We start from the raw sequence: 22476 nt of genomic DNA on the forward strand, positions 1-22476 counted from the left end.
GATGTAGAGTGTTTTTGTATTTTCTTGAGAAAGCTGGTTATAAGGCAAGATGCCCTTGTTACTCACTTAAATGTAAGCTTCTTGCCTATCTTCATTATGCCATAAGAGCTGAAAATGGAAAATAAGAATTTGATACGGGAATGGCATTTTAAAATCAACGTTTGCTGTATTTTAGGCTTATGTGTGTATGAATATGTGTATGTGTATTCACATACGTGTGCAAATATGTGAATTAAAATGTATATATCACATACTTGCATATACATGGACATTTAGTGGTAACAACCAGGTGTTTTAAATGTTTCTCATTTATCACGTGTTTCCTCCTAAGCTTGCTTCACACTCTATATTTACTGGAACTGTTAATGAAAACCTGTATTTTTCAGAGGCAAGAACATGATATGTATTTTTAAAAGCAGCCTGTCTTAAAAAACATTTTAACTTTTTTATTTACTTGTTTATTGCATAGTATTTTCACACATCACATTTCTAAATATAAAATATAAATGTATTAGTCTAATTGCTAGGAGTCTAATTGCAGTACTGAGTCTTGAAGCAGGTGTAGGCTTAATAACTGTTACTCCAGATAATGTGCAGTTATCCTTTTGTTCAGTTTTGTTTTGTTCAGTTTCCTTTTTACCAGTCCAAAGAAGTGGCAAAAAATAGCTTTGAAGTGCCTCAAGACCTCTCTGCTAGGCTAGCTGTAGGGCCTTTTGTGACAACACAGCGTCATGTGCCCTGGTGGCATTATGTGCTGCCTCTGAGATATTCCCCAATGCATCCATAACTTAACAGAGTAAATTGCATAGAGTTACATATGCTAGCTTTATGTTATTCAATAATTCACTAGCACAATCAACATTTCCAGTTCTCATGTGAGTATATCCTGTTTGCTGAATCCATATTAATGGAAGCAGTACACATGCACCGGTAGATGATTTGTTACCTCTGCTTTTTATTACTCAAAAGTCAATCTTCACTGCTGTCCTGTGAGGGTGTTGTGTGTGCATCTAGGGCAGGAGGGTTGCAAGACCCTGAACTTTTAAACATTTATCTTACATAAATCAAAATATTTCAGGTTACATTTTCTTGTACAAGTCCCAATTGATTGTTTTTATATGCATAGAGTTTCAGCTTCAGGCTTTGGTAGACTATAATATACTGGTAGAGGCCCTAGGAAAATAAGATTCTTCAAAAGGTTTATCCTTACTACAAGATTCTAGGACTTGTGTACCAGTAGAGAGCTGTGTTCTGGTCTTTTCAAAACCACCTAAGTCCAGTCCAGCACTATTGCTTTTATCTCAGACCTGTTTGACTCAAGTTCCTAAACTTAACGTGAAGTACTGGAGAAATAAAATTGTTTGCGGCTAAATCTTGAAAATAAGAAATAAGATTCTATTTGTAAATTCCTTCATTATTTTCCTATATTCTCTGCCCCATGTCATCATAGGAAAATAGAGATAGGAAAGGGCTCTGATAAATAGAAATTTTAAAAATACATAACTTGGAAAATCAGTCAGTAGTCAATAAAAATACTTAGATGTATAAGCTTTTAATTTAGTTTTGTTTTTCTCTATGTTTATGTTAGTCAGTGAACACTGGAAAGATTAGGGAAGCTTCTTTTAAGAATTTGTTTTCATTTACAAAACCTTCTGTTAGGGAGATACTTTATATTATGAAAGACTAACGTGAAATTTCTCATCCTTTTCATCCTGAAGGTGATGACAGGATCTCACTTCATTCCGCTTGTAGTTGCAAAGCAGCACTGGCAGCTATTAGGGAATATTTGAAAGCTGGCATCATTATTTCCAGAATTAGCCCATATGCTTGATAAATTACTGCATCTCTGGGTGTTCAGTTTGGAACCCAATTAAAATGGAGTAGTTATATTCTGCTAGAAGGCTGATAAACAGCTCTTGAACTGTATTCAAACAATTTAGGAATTCCCTTCCTCTTCAGTGTAAAGAACATATTGCTACAAATTCCTTTTAAATTATGTATGCATTGCTTGTACAATTTTGACAGTAATTCTGAACTACAGAAGTAGCTTAGATTACATGATACAGGGTAAGGTGAATAAGCAGTGAGAGAAATTGACTTTGCCAGTGTTGCTTAATTCTCAGAATATTTCTTCAAGATAATTATTAACATAATGATGTAACATATCCAAGTACCCATCACTTACAGAAGACAATGTTGCTTTAACTGTTTGTTTTTGCTAGATGAAGAATCACATACTGAAACATGTCTTTCAGCTCTGGCTTGCTGATGATTGCTGGCTACAAGCAAACTTGTATTTAGGTATTCATCAGGACTTTGATCTTGAAGACCACAGGCCATATTGTTTCAGTGTTATGGTTGGACATGGCAAGAGTCATTATTTCAATGTAGAGCTATGCAGCGAGTTGGCAGTGTGGGAGAAATCATTTCAAAGAGCAATTTTCTTGGAAGTTCAAAGAACTGGGGTAAGTAATGAATAATTTAAATCCTGGAGCCATTTCATCAGTAAAAGAAGTATAACAAATCTTTAGATAGTATGCCTATGTAATAACAATCTGTGAGTATAGTTGATCTTAATTACATAAAACTGGAAATTGATACATTTTGCCACTGAAAAACATTTTTGTGGAGATTTTGTAGACTACTTTGAACATTTTCATAAACCTCACATAAGGTACATTTGTTTTACATTATGGTTCTATTTTCAAAAACAGAAATATTTTGCTTTTACATTGTTAATTGAAAACTGGGGATGACTATGTTAACACTGGAAGAATTGGAAGAATCAGAGTAAAAGAGGAAAGTTTGTTGTATTAAATCTTAAACTCTGTATATTAAACAACAGATTACCAATTTCTCCTGGTTAGTAAAATTCTCTCAAGCCAATTATTTCATTAGACCTGAGGATGCACTTCTCATTAAATGGTTTGGTGTTTAAGGTTAGGGTCTCTAGTTTAGCTGTCTAAATATGTGTCTGTTAGCATTGTGGTGTCTAAGTTCCCATTAGAATCAGTGTGATTAGGTCAGTGAGATCAGAGAATGAATGTAATCATCCTAAAGTAAATATGTTGTTCTAAAGAAGATATTTTGTGGCATGAGGACAGAGAACATCTATGGATTTTTAGTTAAGTTGTAGACTAAAGCAACTCTGTACTGTTACATAAAAAAGTTGTTTGCTGTACATGTGGATCCAAGTGAACTGGTTCAGTGGTATGGGAATATATGGATTAAAAGTATAGGCATTCTCCAATGATAAACATATTTACATAGTGCAAATGCAAGCTTGATCTGGCATGTGCTGATTGACAAGGACCTCCTAAAGATGTTTGCACTAGCAGGAGCAATGGATCACAGCACTGCATTAACACAACATGCGAGGAACAGGAGTCTTAGAGTAGCTGTTGAATCAGCTCTTCTAAATTTCCAGGTCTCTGGGATACTAAGGAGGTTTGCAGGCGCTCGCATAGAACAGTTCTAGTTGTCTCTTTGAACTGATGGGGTGACAAAAATGATTTTGTAATGGTGATGCTGTTGCTCCTGCACCTCTGAGAAGGAATGCAGTTCTTCAGAAAAAAATAAAAATAAATAAATAAATAAATAAAAGGATTCTTCCTGAAAAATCATGCATGTCAGGGAGGGAATCATATTGCTAACTGAGTATACATAAAATATTTTATCACATAAATTCTTCAAGAAATTATGGTGCATCTGTTTGACCAACCATTCAATTATCCTATTTATCATATAAAAAGCAGATAATATTTCTTTAAATTTAAGTGCAATAAGGGTGGATATCAACTTGTTCTGTAACTGATTTTTTCTGAAGAGTTTATTGCTGAAACTCAAAACTTTTTGTTCATTTGCATGCTAACAATCTTTAAATTAAGAGATGTTCTTTTGCTTATGCAATGACCTTTTGTCTTTTCAATCCAACAAACTGCTAGACCAATATCCATAAACGAAATTAATATTTCTTCCATCATTGGTTTAACCTATCTGAAACCTCCAGGAGAGGCATTCTATTAAAATCCTGATTTCAATGCTTAAGTCTCCATGTCTATTATCATTTTAATTTTCAGTTGTATGCATAAAAGTTTGCTGAAAACTGCTGTGTCGCTAGGCCGAAAAGTGGTGTGGTCATTCTTAAGCAGTGCAAAGTCTTCCTTCAAAACATGAATACTGCTTGCATGCCCTGGTTTTCAGATAGATATCAAGGGCAGCATGAATGATATGCATTCTTAAATTGCATATATATTTATGCAATTTAATGTTGCATAGATTATTCCAAGCCATAGAAAAAGAATTAACTTTTCAGTACTCAGAAGATTAAAAGCTGTAACCTATAGGTTAGATTGTCCATAAAATAAATAAATAAATAAATAAATAAATATTTTTTTTAATAAAAAACATAATTGCACTGGGAAATTCATTTTTATTCATAAGTGTTTGGGGTGGGGTTGGATATCATTTCAGCTACGGGGTTGTGTCATTTCAGCCATTCGTATTTAAACTTGGCTTCCTTCTATTTGCTTTCAATGGCAATTAGAGTCTTGTCTTTGTCAGAGTTGTTGTTAACCATATCCTGAACCTGTTCTTTGGCTATGGTATTTTTATAAGAATAGTAGTTCTGAGAAAATTCTGTCCTTACACAGTCTAAGAGAACCAATGTTGTTAAGGTGCGATGGTATGTTCAAAATTGTGATTTGTTATACATTTCTTCTGAAAGTGTTACCAGTTTTAAATGATGGGAAGAATGTAATAGGGCAGGAAGAAATTCCCCTCACAACATCATTTCCCTTTCAGGTATCCTAAAGCCCTAGTTCAAGCTGCAAATGTTTACAGACATGATCCTACCACAAAACTCTAAATTACTCTTCCTTTTATTCTTACTAATTCTTTGACCCTTAGTACTGGCATGCTAAGGGTAAAATTATCCACTGCAGCATCTCTGAAAAACCTGCAGTTGGTTAATAGTGAGGAGGCACAGTTACATACTCTCATCATTTATCTAGAAACTTTAAACATGAAAGTAAATTTTCCCTTCCAGCTGTGTTGCAGATGCTGCAAGTGCTGTCCCATAGTGCTGGCTAACCTAGTTTCGTGAAAGCATTTACTTTTCTTGGACAAAAAAAAAAAAAAATTAAAATCGGTCAGATGTTGATCTCTAACCATTCATAATAGAATAATTGAGAGGTTTTGCTGAATGCGTACTTTCTGTGCAAAAAGGTAATTACTTCTAGACAATTTCTTTCCATTGACAGACAAATTCTGGAAGTCAAAATAAAATAGGTATTTGTTGAGGACAGGGACATGAATGAGATAAGAGACACATGAGGAGTGAAATTCAGTTTCTGGAATGAAATACATTCTTCCTGTCAGGAAAATACTTTAAAAATAACAAGACACCAATCATTTTTCATGAACAATGTTATCATATTTCACTTAAATTCACTTAATTCATGTCGTGTGAATCATGATTGGAAATCCAAAAACTGTATGAGCATAAATGTACAAAACAAGTATCCTTTTTTTTTCACCCTTTGTATTCTCATTAACACTTAATAATTAACAACTTCCCTGGCTGTTTTATCTTCTTCTGTATGCATTTTTAACATTTATTTACTTTCCTAAGAGTTAGCAACAAACAATTCTTCATAATGAGATTCTTGATGCTGAACATGTAAGCCAGACTGGCTCATTGCGATGCAGAATTGGTTGCTGATTATGTCTGCTCCTGACTAACTGCAACAATGATTATTAGGAATAATTGTGCATTCAAACCCAGGGCATTATTTCTATAGGATTCCCATATGAAGCTTTCATTTTATTTTCAAAACTGGTTTTCTGTTAATACACCATGATTAATATTCCTAAAAAAATAAAGCAATACTTAAAACAAATGCGGTTAGTTAATTCCTTTTCTGATTTGTAAGCAACAATAAATTTCTTTTCAATATTACTCTGTCCTGCCAATCTGTGAACATGAGCAGTGTTGCACATTTATGAAAGATGACAGGCATGAAAGTAACATATATCACAGCATCCCTAGTTTGTGAGCTTCCTATGTCAGATTTTAAAATTTTCCTCTATACACTGTACATGTATGTTATTCAAGACGATCTACATGAAATGCCTGACAAGTCTAAAACCATTTTATTGATGATTAAAGCAAGAGGAAAACAACCAAACAACAAAATCCTGTAATTATTTTAAAGAAATTGTTTACAAAATTACTTTCTTCAGCTTTGTTTATCTTCGCTTTTTTGCTTGATGGCCTACCTCTGATTTTGTTGCTGGTCGTGGGTACTTTTTGTTATTCTCTCTTCTATTCATCGTTTCAAATTTCCTTGTATTAACTTTTCTTAAATTTCATCCGTTCTGCAGTTTTAATTAATTTCTAATCCAAGTTGTCTTCCATGAAACAGATACTGTTTATTGTATAAAAGTAATATTGTTTATTGCATAAAAGTAAAGAAATTAGTCTGTGCAGTCTCATCATTCCTGCAAACTACATGCTGTTTGTTCTGGACTATTACTTAATTTTTCATGCGTATTTGTGTTAAAAATGCTCTGAAAGGGTTCACTAGAACTAATTGAAAATATACAGAACTGATTTCAGTAATCTTTTCAGGAAAGCAGTATTTCTCAGAATTTACCTTCAGGTGCATATATAGTCAACTGACTATATTGTGTTTAATATCAATACAATAGTGACTATATGAATATATTCACTGTAGGAAGACACTACTTCCTAACCTTCTGGATGCACTAATTTTTTGAAAAGTTAATAAATAAATAAATAAATAACTACACTGACTTTTAAAAAACTATATTTTCATCAAATTAAACGAATTAATAATGAAGTAAAGGAATAAAGTGTATTCCATATTTGGAGCAGCTCCAGAAAGACACAAAATTGATTTATATATTTGGGGGGTTATTCTCAGCCTACTGGAGATAACAGTAAACTCCCATTGAAATTCCTTTAAGTTAAAGGCTTCTAAGCAGCTTCTAAACATTTTTTTTCTACTGAACAGCAGTACAGTCTTGCACCTAGTTTTGTTTTATTATGATATATATCTCTTAGCCTATACATATGTTTCCAATTTTGTTGTTGTTCTTTAGGTCTTATTATTTCTATTCAAAATAAAAATCTCTAAGGACCAATACCTGGGTCAGAATGTAGTAAGTATATTATTAGTATATTATATAATAACTACTCTGTTATTAAACCAGGACAATATTTTTAGGCTGAAGTAATATAATTGAAGATGTATTGGAATGCCAATTGACGTTATTTTATGGACAAAAGATTTTATTCCAAATGGCCCAAGATCCAGATGAGATTATATGTTGCACAAGAAGAATAGTAGAAAAGTATACACATAGATTTCTATAATACATTTTACCAAGTGGACTGATAATTTCAGTTGTTCTCTTTTCTTATGAAACTCACTATGCATGCCAAATGTTTTTTAAAAATACCTAAAATGTGGACCCTTAAAATGTGGTCAGCACCACATTTAGTACACATGTGCTTCAAGTTGGGTTCTGCAATAATCTTCTGTTGCTTCTAAGGCAAATAATATTTTAGCAACCTAGCATTATAAAGCAGTTTATAAAGGTGAACATTAAGCAAGCAACTACAAGTGTGAACGGTGGAGTGCACTGGTCAGTGATTTGGAGTCCTCTCATTTCTGCTGTATAGTGACCAAGCTGCACAGAAGTGTGAAAACAGCCCCATCTGAAGGTATTTAGTAGAGTAAAATGTACAAGTCTGATGATTGACAATTTTGGATTTAGAGAAAAATGAAGAAAAGGAAATTTGTGGTGTTTGGATTCAAGCATCCTAAAAGAAGTTTAGTTCCTGGGTCTTTCTTTGTCATTCTTAAATGGTGTTTTAATTTGATCTTATTACAACACAAGTTAGATGTAATCAGAATAGATCTTAGAGACTGTGTTCCCACTGGGACTTGGGCACAGGTGAAGTATCTTTCTACTCATCTTTGTATCACAACTAATCTGGCTCTTCTGACTACCTAATTTCTGAGATGCTTAGAAAACTGGATGTCTCAGAAACTATGTGGTCAAAACACACACTGGTTGTATCTAGGAAAATTTGGGAATTAAGATAGTCTAGATCATCTTCTGAGACTGTGCAAGAGAAGTCCACTTCAATGGGGGAAAAAAGAAAAAAGCAGAAATTAGGCAGCCTGAAAACAAGTAATTGTAATTTCCAGCTTGTGAATGTATTAATTATTTATGGTAAACTGAGAGGATGAGTAAAACAAGATTGTTTACAATGTAATACTTCTAAGCTCCAAATAACTTATTTTAAATACAAAAATGTTAAATACAGCTGGCAATGCTATCTCAATTTTATATTCTGATGACAAAGCATCAGACATATATAGGAATACCTTAAATACTGGAAATGCCACCATATTAATAATTTCAGAAGATACCTCATTCTTATTTTTAAAACAAACTAATAAATAAACTGAATATCCTTCTTAAATTTAGGTAAGATAATAAAAAGCAGTTAGATTAGGTTAGATTTATAGGATCATTAAAAGATACTTAGGAGTTTGTTACAAGAAGCACTAAGTAAACTGAGTGCTTTAATTACACAATTAAGTTTTAGATTGTTTTCATTATGTACAGAAAGCTTTTAATTGGTCATCTTTAGAAATGCTATTAGTTTCAAATTCATTTTCACACTAATGAAACACACAAACAATTCTCCAACCCCCAAAGAAATATGCTAAGAACTATACGGATTAATTGTAAATATATTTGTAAAAATGATTAATAATCGAGCAATTCAGACCGGGTAAATTCTCTTGCATTTTTTCCAATAAGAATTTAGTAATTTACAATGATAGTGAAGAAAATCTTGTTAAAATATTCTATATTTTAAACATGATTAATATGAAATGTTTATTTTCATGAAGATACGTTTCTGAAAATAATGTGTTCTTAAAATTACAGATATTGAGAGTAAATCCAAAGTCTTGCTTGTATTTTAACATATTTATATTTATTTATAAATGCAAAGATTTAGATAACAATGATGTGTTTTGAGTCTAATTTTGTTACCGTTTTCCAGATTGTGTTATAGACTTGAATAAGAATGAAAGAATTCAAAGTGTAAAGTTACTCTAATAGAATTTCAAATTTATAGAGAAATGTAACCTTAGCATTTTGATATCTTACTTTCTGTTTTCAAAAGTTGGTGTTCTCTATTGTTCTCTACCTATGATTTCTTTGTTAGAATCAGGTGAAAAAAAATAAAAATCCCTATCTAAGCATCATTGATCTGAATATTGTTCTGGTAATGAACACTTGAACTGCTCAGTTGTTCTAGAATTGAATTGGTAATGTCTCGTGTTGATACTTCTTATTAAAATATTTTCTGAACAGCAAAATCAGTAGCATTTTATAAATTCAGATGTTTATAAATCACCAGAAAAATACTTTATTACGTAATAAAGAACTGTCTCAAAAACAAGTCAGTGCCTTTGCTGAAGTAGATTTCCACTGAAATGAATGGTGCCATCCTGATTACTATGACTGTGAATCTGCTTCAGGTATGTAAAAATATATGTGGGACAATTTATGGGTATTTTATTCATAGTTGTATTTTTTTTTCTTGTGGAAAAATCAGTTACTACAAAACCAGAAAATGGTTCTTCCTCAAATGAGGAAGCACAATCTGTTCTGACATAAGCCAAGGGTTAAGAACACATTTTGAAATCTCACTGCTAGAGGAGGACAACCAATAAGCCATTGGGCTCTGATTTTGTCCTCCTACCCACATTTCTCACAGTGCCTCTCCCTACAACCAATATAAGCCACAACCTGCCTGCTCAGCAGAGGATGTAGCAAGTCTTCTTTTGTCTTTTGCTTCTTTCTCCTGTCCAATGAGAGTTCCAGTAAAAAATGTGAATGTATTAAACATAGGTGTTTTCTTTTTTTTGTTGTTTGTTTGTTTCTAAAGCACTGCTTCTACTAAAATCAACAGAAGCTTTATTTGAAGTTTGTTGAAAGTATAATAAGCCATGATCTGAGTCCTTAGAAAAATCTTGCTATTAGTGCTAGTGTGTCTTGCATATATATATGCTAAACCACATGTATGCATCTGTGTTTAAAACAACAACAAAAAAGGTATAATGTCTTCTTGAAATCATCAGATCAGAACGCTATCTTTTACAAGACACTGTACTCATTTCTACTAATATGCAGTAAATCATGAAAAAAAGTTTAAAATCACGCTAAGGCATTTGATGCAGTTACTCCCATAGCATTAATTCCAGATATTGTAGGAATGTTTTTGTTTTACAAAAATGCTTTTAACCAGGTTTATATTTTAATAAAGAGGTTTTAAATTTATCTATCAATAATTATCACATTTCTGTAAATTTTAATTGTGACATTATTGCATTGATCCTTTTGCAAAGTTATGTAGGGCAAGAATACACCTGAGCTTCAAAGGTCCGTTCTACATGAAATTTCTTTAAACTTTTGTGCTTTTGATGAATTTCAGATTTCATTGTCATTTTATTTTCTCATGTCTTGTGGATTCAGAGTGAGAATATTTTCAATGTATTTTGTATTTTAAATGTACTGTATATTTTATCTTTTAGATTTTTGGCTTTTTTTCTTTTGATTATTATTTTTTTTCTCTTTCCAAATGGACAATCGGAGGTTTTCTAGAAAGCCAAATTACATATATTTTAAATTAAACTACTTTGGGAATTTCAGAGTTTAAATAGCATTTCTGTTCAGCACAGGTTAATTCTGTACAAAAATGCTGTTGATGATTTTTCATGCTGTCTTCAGAATTAAGGGTTTTAATTCTCTGTCTCCTAATACACTTTCTGTATGTGGCCTGTGATTTATTTCTCAGTACAACCATAATAACTGTTTGCTTTTATGCTCTCTCCAGATATCCATACTGACAGAAAGACTAAAGAAAATGTTAAATGTAATATAAATTGGTATTTGCTCTCATATACAAGGAAAAACAAATACCAGTGATATTTGGAAGATATTAAAATGTTATCAGTTCAAATTGGTAACACAGGAGTCTTCTGTTAATAAGATTGATATGTTGGCCAGTAATTGATTTCTAGGGAAATCTCTTTACAATTAAATTCAATTACTACCTTACTCTCCAATTTAATACAGTATGACAAAGAAATCACTTCAGGCTGTTAGAATTTGGCCCTCCTCAACATCTGTACACAGCTCACTTCTTAGTCTGTATGAGATGATGGGCTTTGCTGAAAAGTCAACGCCTTTAGTATGGAAAACTTCTTAGTTTGATTATGGCTGATCATTAATAGTGGGTTTTTTTGGACATTTAATGACAGACAAGTACTGAGTAGCTAAAAAGAATTTTTCCATTAAATCTGTCAGATTTTGGATCATCGCTAAATAAACCATGCTAAATGCATAAATTCTTGTTATTGTTTTCTGTATATATCAGCTGGCATTTAATTATAAAAAATGAAAAAGATCAGAACCAGGTGATGATAGTTGTTTTATAGTATCTGGAGTTTTATCTGAATGTGATAAAACTGTTCTCATCAATTGTATTGTTTATTCTACATTCTATTCTATATTGTAATTGGGATGGCTTGTCTCTGGAAAACAATAGATGTTTATAATATAAAAATTAATTAGATTAATAAAATAATGCTAATTTAATTTGAATGCAAATACTACCTAGCTCTAAGCAAAGTAAAAATTTTATTAATATTTTTACAGTTTATTGATAATGTTTTATTTCTACACAGAAGCATAGCACATTTTAAACTTTAAATGAATAATAAGAAATGTATGCAGTATGTATACTCTATGCATATGGATATGGTTCTTGCCCAGATCTTTGCTGTCTGGTTATTTTTGTTATTTATTTTTATAAAGTAAATATGTTTTGAACTGTACAACGTGAGCATACTGAGAAACGGTGTCTGTGTTCCCACTCACATGTAATGAACATTTACAGACCATCTTAGTGCAAATTCTTATATACATCTATAAAGTAGTTGACAGAACAGTAGGGGAAATACGAAATTTAAGCAATAAAGTGTAATGATATTGTCTACTTTCCAATTGTTTTTTTTTGGAAAATAAATAATCAAAATAACATACATGCCAAATTTGTATGCAGTTAGAATAGAAGACTGTGTGTTTTTTTCATGTATTTTGGCTGATAAAGAACACCAGAATTCCTGCTTAATTGAACATAACTTAGTCCAGAATGAGTGAATATATTGAGTATGAATGAATGGTATAGCAAACAACAGTAGTTAAAGCAGAACTGAGCTTCTCTTCATTCAAGACAAAAAATAGCCAAAATATAGCCAGGTTTCAGCTGAAATTTTGAAATTGTAAACTTGATTGGACGTTAGAAACAACAGCACTAAAGTCATAAAAATAAACTCCATTGAAAGGAATATATGATATATCATTTTTCTTACCCTTGCCCTTACATGAGCAATGTCACTGAATCTCAGTTGTTCATAGGAAATTTTATTTGCCAAGGAAATAAATAAAATCTTAGGAAAAGGAATGCTGTCTGAACTGATCACCCTGATTCTTTAGAAAATAATATTAAATTATTTTTTTTTTCCATGAAACATTTTTGATGATCTATGAACACAGCATCCCAATCAGCAGTCATTATTAGTAGTTATTTTAAAGACACAAACAAATGGAACCCCTATGTCACTTGGGCAATCTGGGGACAGAATCCAGTCCCAAGTCAGAGAAATACTAAAAGTTTTAATGTTATGGAAATGTCCAGAGGTGCTACACTAGACACCTATGACAGAATATAGACAGATTAGGGCATTTCAAAGGCATTAGGGCATTCAGCAAAGGCATTTTAATAAGCTCATATTCCAGCAACCACAAAAATATTTTGCATGTGCAGATTTATTTAGAAGCATTTGGACTGTAGTCCCCAAACAACCCAAATGACCTATGGCTTCAGCTTAGGCAGGAGAGCCAAATGCCTGTGCTGAAATTAGATGGCCTCAGATCTGGGAGGTATACTTACTTCCTTCTTGCTTTATACTATGGCTATGTGTGGTCAAGGACCCCTTTACACAGAAGACAACTCAAGAAGAGGAGAGTTCCTTGCTTCTTCCTTGCTTCTCCTTCACAAACAGCTATGGCTCAGCTGCAATGGTGCCTATTACCTGCCAAGTCTCTAATTCACAGAATCACAGAATGGATGAGGTTGGACAGGACCTCTGGAGACCATCTAGTTCAACCCCCCTGCCAAGCAGGATCACATAGAGCACATTGCACAGGATGGCGTCCAGGCGGGTTTTGAATATCTCCAGAGAAAGAGACTCCACAACCTCTCTGGGCAACCTGTCCCAGTGCTCTGTCACTCTCACAGTAAAGAAGTGCCCTCTCATATTCAGCCAGCAACTCCTGTGCTTCAGTTTGTGCCTGTTGCCTCTTGTTCTGTCACTGAGCACAACTGAAAAGAGACTGGCTCCATCCTCTCGACACCCTCCCCTCAGATATTTATACACATGGATGAGATCTCCCTTCAGTCTTCTGTTTTCCAGGCTAAACAGGCCCAGCGCTCTCAGCCTGTCACCGTACAACAGGTGCTCCAGTCCTCTCATCATCTTCATAGCCCTCCTCTGGACTCGCTCCAATACTTCTATGTCCTTCTTGTACTGGGGAGCCCAGAACTGGATGCAGTACTCCAATGTGGCCTCATTCCAACCATGTCATAGGCCAGTGCCTACACACGAACTGATCCATTGTTCTGTTTGTGTCCCCATCTCTGTGTCTCACTGTACAGAAATTTGAGGCATATTCCTCTGCACCCTTGTCTGAGTGGAAATAAGAAAGACCGTCTTGTCTTTTCCTCTGAATTTGTTCTCTGTTTTTAGCACTTCCTTACCTTTTTACTTAGGAACCTGACACATATGAATGGAATTTAAAGCCCTTCGTGTTGAGTTACCAGATCTGTTCACAAACATGTTCCCTCTTTCCAAGGGAAACAGTCATTGTGACTGTTTATCATAATAGCCAGCTTTGAAATTAATCGGCCTGTCCTTGAATGTATTTTAAAAGTCTCTGCTCATTGTTACACAGAATGCTACACCAGTCTTTGTTTTGGAGTACTGGAGCAACTTGTCCTCTGTTCTCTCCGTGCTTTAAAAACTGATGGAAGATAAGCATTAGAGAAGTTTTTCTGTTTTTCCTATTAAGAGATAATTGACCCAAGCCTTCAGTGCTAATTACCTCCTGCAGATTCCAGGATGTGTGTGTAGTCATGGAAGATACTAATTGACTCTCTGGTGATGTGGACAGAAAAAAAAAAAAAAAAAAAAAAAAGGAAAAAAAAGTGCTAAGCTTCCCAAGCATCAGAAAATTAGTTAACTGTACTGACATGCAGTGTGGTGTATGTGTAAAGAGTTTTGAAGCTGGGAGATGAAAGATGAACAGCTGTCCAGATGCGACCTCCTTACAGGGCTGGAGTCTTGCCCTAGGATAAACATAGGAACTTCATTTTGTTCTGATGGCTGCATTAGAAGGGTACTTACTCTCTCTGACACCTCCTGCCCCTAAGCACAGGATCTCTTTTCCCATCATTTAGCTTCCAGGACTGTCTGACCAGGACTACCTCCCACAGAAACACTACCCACTCTTCTTACTCCCCTCTAAGAATCTCAGTTGCTTGCAGTTTATGTAAAGGCAGGGGCTTGGCTTTATATTAGTGATTTGCTGAGGACAGGTGGGAATTTCATCATCTAGAAGGAAAAGCTTTTAGCCTTCTCCTACTGCTGCTGGAACAGAGAGGCTTGCTCACTTCCACATGAGCTGCTGGTGAAGAGGACCCAGTCTGAAGGCATGGACATGTAGGCAGAGAGCATGTGTGTTCAGGACTGCTCAAACCTGGTAATACCAGCATGTGAGATAACGCTAATTAGTGCATAATAATGTTAGTATTGCTTGATGCTGAACACATTTACAGTGTGTTGTTACCATGATGCTGTCACACTTTCACCCTGTTTCTGAGTAGGCACAGGAAGTCTAACAAATTCCTTTGGCAAATGGGTCGTAAACACCATTCTTCCCTTATTTGGACAGTCATATTGGCAACTTAATGATCTTTTCATGAGTTACACATATATGCATTATGATATTGATACCTGGGGGAAAAAGATACAGAGTTTTGTAATTGTCTTCCATTACAAATGATTATTCTACACATCACTTCACCTGTGCTTGGAAGAGATTAAGTAATTGATCTGGGATATATACTACAATTTTCTGACCCGATGCAGTTCAGATGTGATGCCTTGTTTTTAATAGCTTAATTATTTTTACTAAAGAAAGTTCATCAGGCTTAAACTCCCAGTCTCTGTAACCACTGGCTTTTATGATAATCAGTTACCATCAGAGACACCAAGATTACAGCTGGAAAACTTTACACCTACTCTGGAGCAGTGCAAGCCAAACGTTGTCACTATGCCACATTTGCTACAGTTTTGAACTTTCATATATACATGAACTGTGTAAATAAATGAAAATTAATGTGACTATTTGAGTATAGCTTAATGATAGGAAATATTGTAATGCAAAATTTAAATTGATACCTTGTAAGTTCTCAGCTATTTACAATTCCTAAGTGCTCTGTGATAAACCAGTATTAGACCTAAGCTAAGAAAACTCTCATTTCCAATTGGTAAGGAAGACTGCTTAAGATAACCTATATTTTTCCTCACTGGTGCTTAAACTGTGAATTCTCAAGTTGAACACCTGCAGAGAGCTGGCTGATATGTACTAAGATGTTTTTCTGGAAAATTACATTGAAGACAACTAAGATCAGATTTCTATTGTTAAACCTCTATATAAACAACTTCTGTAGATAAACAAGGGTGATCACATAATTGCAAGTATATGGGAAGCTTATTCCAAAGACAAGAATTAGAAGGGATAGTGCTCTGTACTAGTGTGAATAAGTGGGGATAGGGGTCCTTATTAGAGCTATCTGAGAACCTGTTCAAAGTCACTGACCAAATGCCAGAGGCAGGTTTTTAAATTTAATACCTGCCGTTATCTCTCTTACATGGCAAAACTCAAACTACTGTTATAAAGAAAATGTTATTTTTTTTATTATTATTTTTTTTGGTTAAGTACAAACCTTATTTGTAATGGTTATCACACTGAAAATGCAGCATAATCTGTTTGCCTTTAGTGTTTGCCTGCAAATCATTTCTAAACCAGTTCCATTATTTGCAAATATTTAATATTTGTAAAATAGTTTGGGCTAATTATTTGTAAATAGTTCATTTTAATAATCACCATGTGTGACAGAGCAATTAGATGTTTACTCATGGGGGGAATCTAATTAAATACATTTTCAAAACTGCATTAGTGAGTCAGAGCCCAGCTTTTTAACTATTTAAATTGGATAATAAAAGAGAATAAGTTAAGACTGATGCTTAATACCACCTTACAATTACTGAATAAAATGTGGGAATATTTAAGTTAAATATATTAAATGCATATATATAAATATTTAAATTAAAAAGTGTTCTGATTGATTATCAATCACTGAAATCTTTTTAATACCAAATAGGATGATCTTTGAACACTAATGAGCAAAATAGTTTATTCAGAAATAATTTAAATCTGTCATTGTTCAGTTGATTATAATACTAGTCTGTACTAATAAATGAAATTCATTCCCAGCCTTTTCAAAATCCTTTACAAAATGTCATGTCTGTAACTCAGAAATTCTTACTCTAGTGTAACTAGGAAAACTTCACAGTTACTAAAAACAGAAGTTTTAGATTATGCAAAAAAAAAAATAAATTGAAGAACAACTTCATGGGACAATTTTCAACTTAAGCAATTTCATTACTTCTTGCAATCTCCTTTAGGCAATTCTTGTGTTAATACCATGTTTCTGCATTTAAAGAAACTATCCAGTTAAAAAAATAAATAAATTCCAGCAAACAAATGTCTAAGGGTAAGGCAACAATGTGATTTATGAAATATCAATGAGAGCAAAATAATGCTCCCTTGGGGGAAAAAAAAAAAATCATAAAGACTGAGGGTATTTATATATCATGAAATGGCTGGTAAGGTGAGGTGAGGAAAGGCTCAAGGCACATTCTGACCTCTATTCATGATGAAGGCAGTGGGCTTTTTGCCATTTACTTTAATGTGAATCTCATTAAGTTCTGTCATATTACATCAGCAGCATACTTTGTCATACGTTCAGAATCTGGGAGAGACCAAAGCCTTTAAAAATGCATGCAAAGAACATTAATTGATTTTTTGATGTAAATTTTTTTCAGAAGTTAAAACAAAAACTTATTGGTGTTTTGGTTCTTTGGTTGTTTTTTTTTTTTTTTTTTTTTAATAAAACAGAATTTTTGTACTCCCTCTTAAGGGAGATTGAAGATTGAAAGGAGATTGAATAATTGGCATATATATAGCACTGGCTATGTATCTAACAAGTAGCAGTGCTAAATAATGAGTAGTAGTTATTTATTGTAATTGCTAAATTGTTTTAAACAATATGAACCATCATGGTGTGTCATTGACATGTGAGCCAAGTTTACAACTGAAGACATTGCAAAGTAAAAGACTGTCTTCAAACTTTACATCAAGCAGAGAGATCAAGTAGACAGACAGTTCTTTTATAATTAGACTGCAACCATTAAACATTTAGGCAGTGTTACCCCTGTATTTACTGGAGAAGATGTGAGAAGTCATTAATAAGTGCAGTCCATGCAGTTCTCCAATAGCTTTAAAATAGTCAGATTGTACTTTGTTTTCTGTTGCATTTGGTAAGGAATGGCTTTCAAGAACATTGTCTTTATTTTGCAGAAGAGTGATTTGATATAAAGAAGATCTCCACTTCATCTCTAGCTTACAGATCTCATACAAACTTAGTCAGAATTTTTTGACAATTTTAAGATGCGATAAGGCAAGTACCAGTGCTAGTAGATGAGTGTCTTCTCACACACACAAAATCATATGAAGTATTATTTTTATGTGATAAATTGAGATGATGGTTGCTCTCCTAAAATTCATGTGTGGTTGTTTTTGTTTTTGTTTTGTTTTGCTTTGTTTTTTCCCAGTCTAAAACATATATGTGCAGTTGGCAAGGCGATACCCTATGTTTCACTGTCGACTTTGCTCTGGGATTTACCTGTTTTGACAGTAAAACAAAGGTAAGATGGAAAAAAAAAAAAAAAACACACAAAGAAAACATAACTGCTTTATTCTACTGTTCTTGAAGTTATCAGTAACCATATATTTATATTGATGTGGAGTATTTTTTCCTCAAATATAATGTGCTTTTTATTTTTAAAGCACCTCCAAAATGCTTTTCTAGTCTCTAGTTTGAGACTAGAAAAGGATTATCTACTTGTGCCATAGCATGTAAAGATAGATATTGGAGAAAGATATAAAAAAAAAGTAATTTCCTTTCCAAGCAATAAAAAAGAAGGTTATATATAGCAGAGAACTTGGTTTCTTAGTAACAGAGAAACTTCAAGATTTTGAAAAGATTACCAGCTATGAAAAATATTGAACTTTCACCTGGTTCTATTTGTTTTGAAGCTACAGATATAAAATAGAATGAATTATTCTTCCATCATAAGATATTTAGGCTATATCTAAACTAAACAGAACAAGGGCAAATGCGTTTTAAAGCCAATCTATATGATTAAATTCACTTACCTTGAAAAATTGAGTGGCTATATGAAGCGACTATAGGGAATGCTTTATGGCATGTTCCAATTTCAAAACCATATCTATAATTCTACTATTTTAAATATAGTTTGAAGTGATTCTAACTAAATTTATAAATTTATTTGCCAGTAAAAGCAAACTTACATAAAAAAATGTTTCCACCTTAATAGAGCTGTACAGTAGAAAATCTGTGCTGTAAAATATGATCTTCAAATCCAAACCAAAATGATTTTTATAATATATGCTAATCAGTTATTCTAAATTAAGATGAAAGATACTGCATTTTGAAACATTAATACCTTACCTAGTTTTCGTGTGTTGGCTTTTTTGGTATTTTGGCAAAAATGTACAAGTTTATTGAGATCCCGATGCAGTGAAATAATGACCAAGATTATTATTATTTGAAAATTTAGACTAGTTGCCTTACATGTCCTATGAGTAGCATAATAATTCTGAAAATATGTTTCCATATTCTTGTCTTTGGTGATACTGCATTCTGAAATTAATGCTCTGCATAGCACATTTTGCATGTAGTCACAGGGGAAGTATAGATGGTAATCATCTCATTAGTTTAGACTGTTGAAGATGTTTCTTTTAAATGTGAAGGTTGATTTAGTGTACTCCCACCTTTAAAAAAATAAAGAATAAAATCTATTGACACTCCTTTTCAAAAGATCAGTAAATGTATCATAACTAAAATCTCACTCCTACTGCGTTCAGTAGAACCAAGGTATTACCTATAGAAAGGGTAGGACTTTGACCCAATGTCAAAGGTATATATACATTTATAGGTGTATATATATATATATATATACACACCTATATACACCTATACAGTATATATAATGAGGAGGATTTTGATTAACCTTTGATGCTTACCTAAAAGGGGAAAAAAATAGCATTAGATATATTAATTCTGTTGTTAAACTGTAAAAATTCTGGAGAGTTCATGCACGTTTCTTGTTCATGTCTATGAGAGATGGACCTGCTCTGTATCCTCAAGCCTGTGTGAGGCAGTAATGGGCAGCTTCCACTGTTCATTCGTACTGTCCATAATGGTCGTCTGAAGTTGACGGTGTTGCTACACAATCAGTCTTTTTAGAATATTTCTTACCAAGACTGACTAATTTGTTGAAGTGGTCAAGTAGTTAGCAGTTCATTAGGGACACAAAAATTTTGCTGAAAATAAATATTTTCTCATCTAGACAATGAACTTCAAATTAAGGTCATCTATTGATGCAAAATAAAAAAAAAAATCACTTAAAGCACAGCAGGTACTCATAGACGCTTATTAAAATGAAGCACATTCATCTGGTCTGACCTAAAACTCTAAGGTGGATCTCAAATTTGGGGCAAACAGTTCATGCACTCATTAAAAAGTGTTCTTTACTACAGTCTTTAAAGGGATGTAAAGAGGCTTTCCACATTACAAATGACAAAATAGAAAGGGCAAGAACTTTTCCTTAGGAGTTTATGCATCTTTTAGAAAACTCTTCATTAGAACAGTTTTGGGGGATTCTCAAACATGTTTGAAATAATTGCTTCATTACATGCATAGTCTATTCTATGGTCATCATGGACGTAACTCATTCAGATATACCATTTGGGGCCCATCACAGAGATACCATTGCATCCTGCTGCTGCTTTGTCGTAGAGATTTTCTTTATCTGTTGGCTTAGTTGGTTCATCTTCCCTATCCCATGCCTCCAGCCGCTTATCCAAAATAAAGGGATCCCCAAGTGTGCATTTTCTTCTTTCCAGAGCCATCTATTTCTCTTTTCCACTCAGTGTCAACTCTTGACTTCAGCAATGCCTATTATTGCTAAATTGTTTGTGTTTCATCCCCATCTAAGCAATTATAGTATATAGTGAACATTCCTCTATCCTATTTAGATCCAAACCTATTTAAGAATACCTTTCAGGTGGTCTAATTAGGCCCTCTGGACCCAGTTAAAATTTGTTCATGAATTTTAAGCACCAGCAGAATGCCATAGCATTGTTGGTGGGGTGAGGTTTTTTCATCCTTTATATTAAGAAATCTAAGAAGCCAATGATGTTTGTGTCTGCAGGGAACCAGGAGATGAAGTAAGGCTTTTCATACCTTTTTATTTGTATAAACAAATGCATAAACGTATTTTGTTTTGTTTGTGCATAGGGTATTCCTTCTCAAACCGTGAGTAGGGTTCTAAAGATCACACAGACAAAAAAATAATTGAAATTCGTGAGGCTTGCATCATTCAATGTATAGATTATCACGCTTACCAGTTGTCATTAATTCAAGTGTTGCCATATCCACTAAAAAAGGAAAATCATTGGCTAATGACACAAATACAAAACCTCTACTTTTCCTTTATCATTCTAATCATCTCTCAGACTGATATTTCTTCTTTTCTGTGTTCTGGTAGCACCCAGAAGAGTGGGGATTTAGTCGCAACAAGGATATATCAAGTTGAATGTAATTATTTAATTACCATTAAAGGCATCAAGGCATAATAATGTAGTAGCTGGCAACAATGTGAATAGATAATTTACCAAAGTGCTAATCTGAAGGAAGCAGGTCTCCTGCTCTCTTCCAAATTATATATTCTAAATTAGGAATAATCCAACACTTCCCTTGAATTTACTAACTATGTTGCAGGACTCGAATATGTAGAAATAGTTTAATATTTAGAATATGTAGAAATAGTTAAAAACTTAGCAGAATACCTCTCCTCTCAGACAGTGAAAATAGTCTGAACTTATGTAGAAAGGACTTTTGTAACTGCATCTGACTCACTGAGCAGCTATTCCACCCCAAATCCAGTCAGTGTTATCTACAGAATATTGGAAAAATTCACAGAGAAAAAGTCAGAAAATTTACAAGTGAAGGTATAGCATTGGTCTATATGAAGAAAATATTTTACAGTAATGCCTGTAAAAGGCAGGCTTTTGAAATAGCCTTTAAAGCGTTTAAATTGTGTTTTCTCAACAGTGTCCAGGGACTGAATCACATTTCAACATGTACATGAAATTTTCATTAATGTTGTAGGTATTAAGGAAACATCAGCAGAAGGTCTGGATGCAATTTGATAGTTGTTTGTTTTGTTTTGTTTTGTTTTGAAAAGTATCTCTATACATATTAAAATACTCCTGTGAATCCGTGATACGCCAGCAGTAGTAAGATCCCATGCATAAACCTGCATAAAATAGACCAAGAATCCTAGATTCCTATGTATTTTAGAAACAGCTGTGGAACATATTTTTTGTACTTCACAAGACCACATTCAATAATAAAGTTTTTGCATCTCTATTTCATATTTATCTTTGGATTTCAAACCACTTTACACATTTTTTGGCCAAGGTGAATTCAGCTTTGCATCATTCATGTAAGACATTTATCTACATTATGCAGATGAGCCAGCTGAAATATGACAGATCAAGATATGGTGCAGAATTGTGTTCATACTGAAACTGATACAAATATCCTAACGGATCTTTTTAAAACTAAACTTTTGTCAAGGATATTGATATTATTTCATGTAGGCAATGGAAACATTTACATTTCAGATAATTTCTATGTAAATTTTTAATTAGTGAGTATTATTATTGTATCCTTTGTTCCCACATGTGATACAGAACTGTTAATTTTATTTGCTCTGCAACCGCCTGTTATCATGCACTGTGTTTACTGCCCTAATGCTTCATCATAATACATAAACATTAATCATTTATCTGTAGTTCTAG

General features: G+C 33.4%; 1 protein-coding gene across 4 annotated transcripts in view; it reads left to right on the plus strand.

Annotated features, from left to right (window-relative positions):
* The window catches only part of SNTG2 (syntrophin gamma 2), a 285480-nt gene that overhangs the window by 242288 nt on the left and 20716 nt on the right, over positions 1–22476 (plus strand). For all 4 annotated transcript variants that reach the window (XM_068678487.1, XM_068678488.1, XM_068678485.1 and 1 more), the window contains 2 exons: positions 2256–2465; positions 18138–18230. In XM_068678487.1, coding sequence (XP_068534588.1) covers positions 2256–2465; positions 18138–18230 — 303 coding nt within the window. The remainder of the gene's footprint in view (positions 1–2255; positions 2466–18137; positions 18231–22476) is intronic.

Source organism: Anas acuta, chromosome 3 (assembly GCF_963932015.1).
Source record: "Anas acuta chromosome 3, bAnaAcu1.1, whole genome shotgun sequence".
In the NCBI taxonomy this organism is placed as follows: Eukaryota; Metazoa; Chordata; class Aves; order Anseriformes; family Anatidae; genus Anas; species Anas acuta.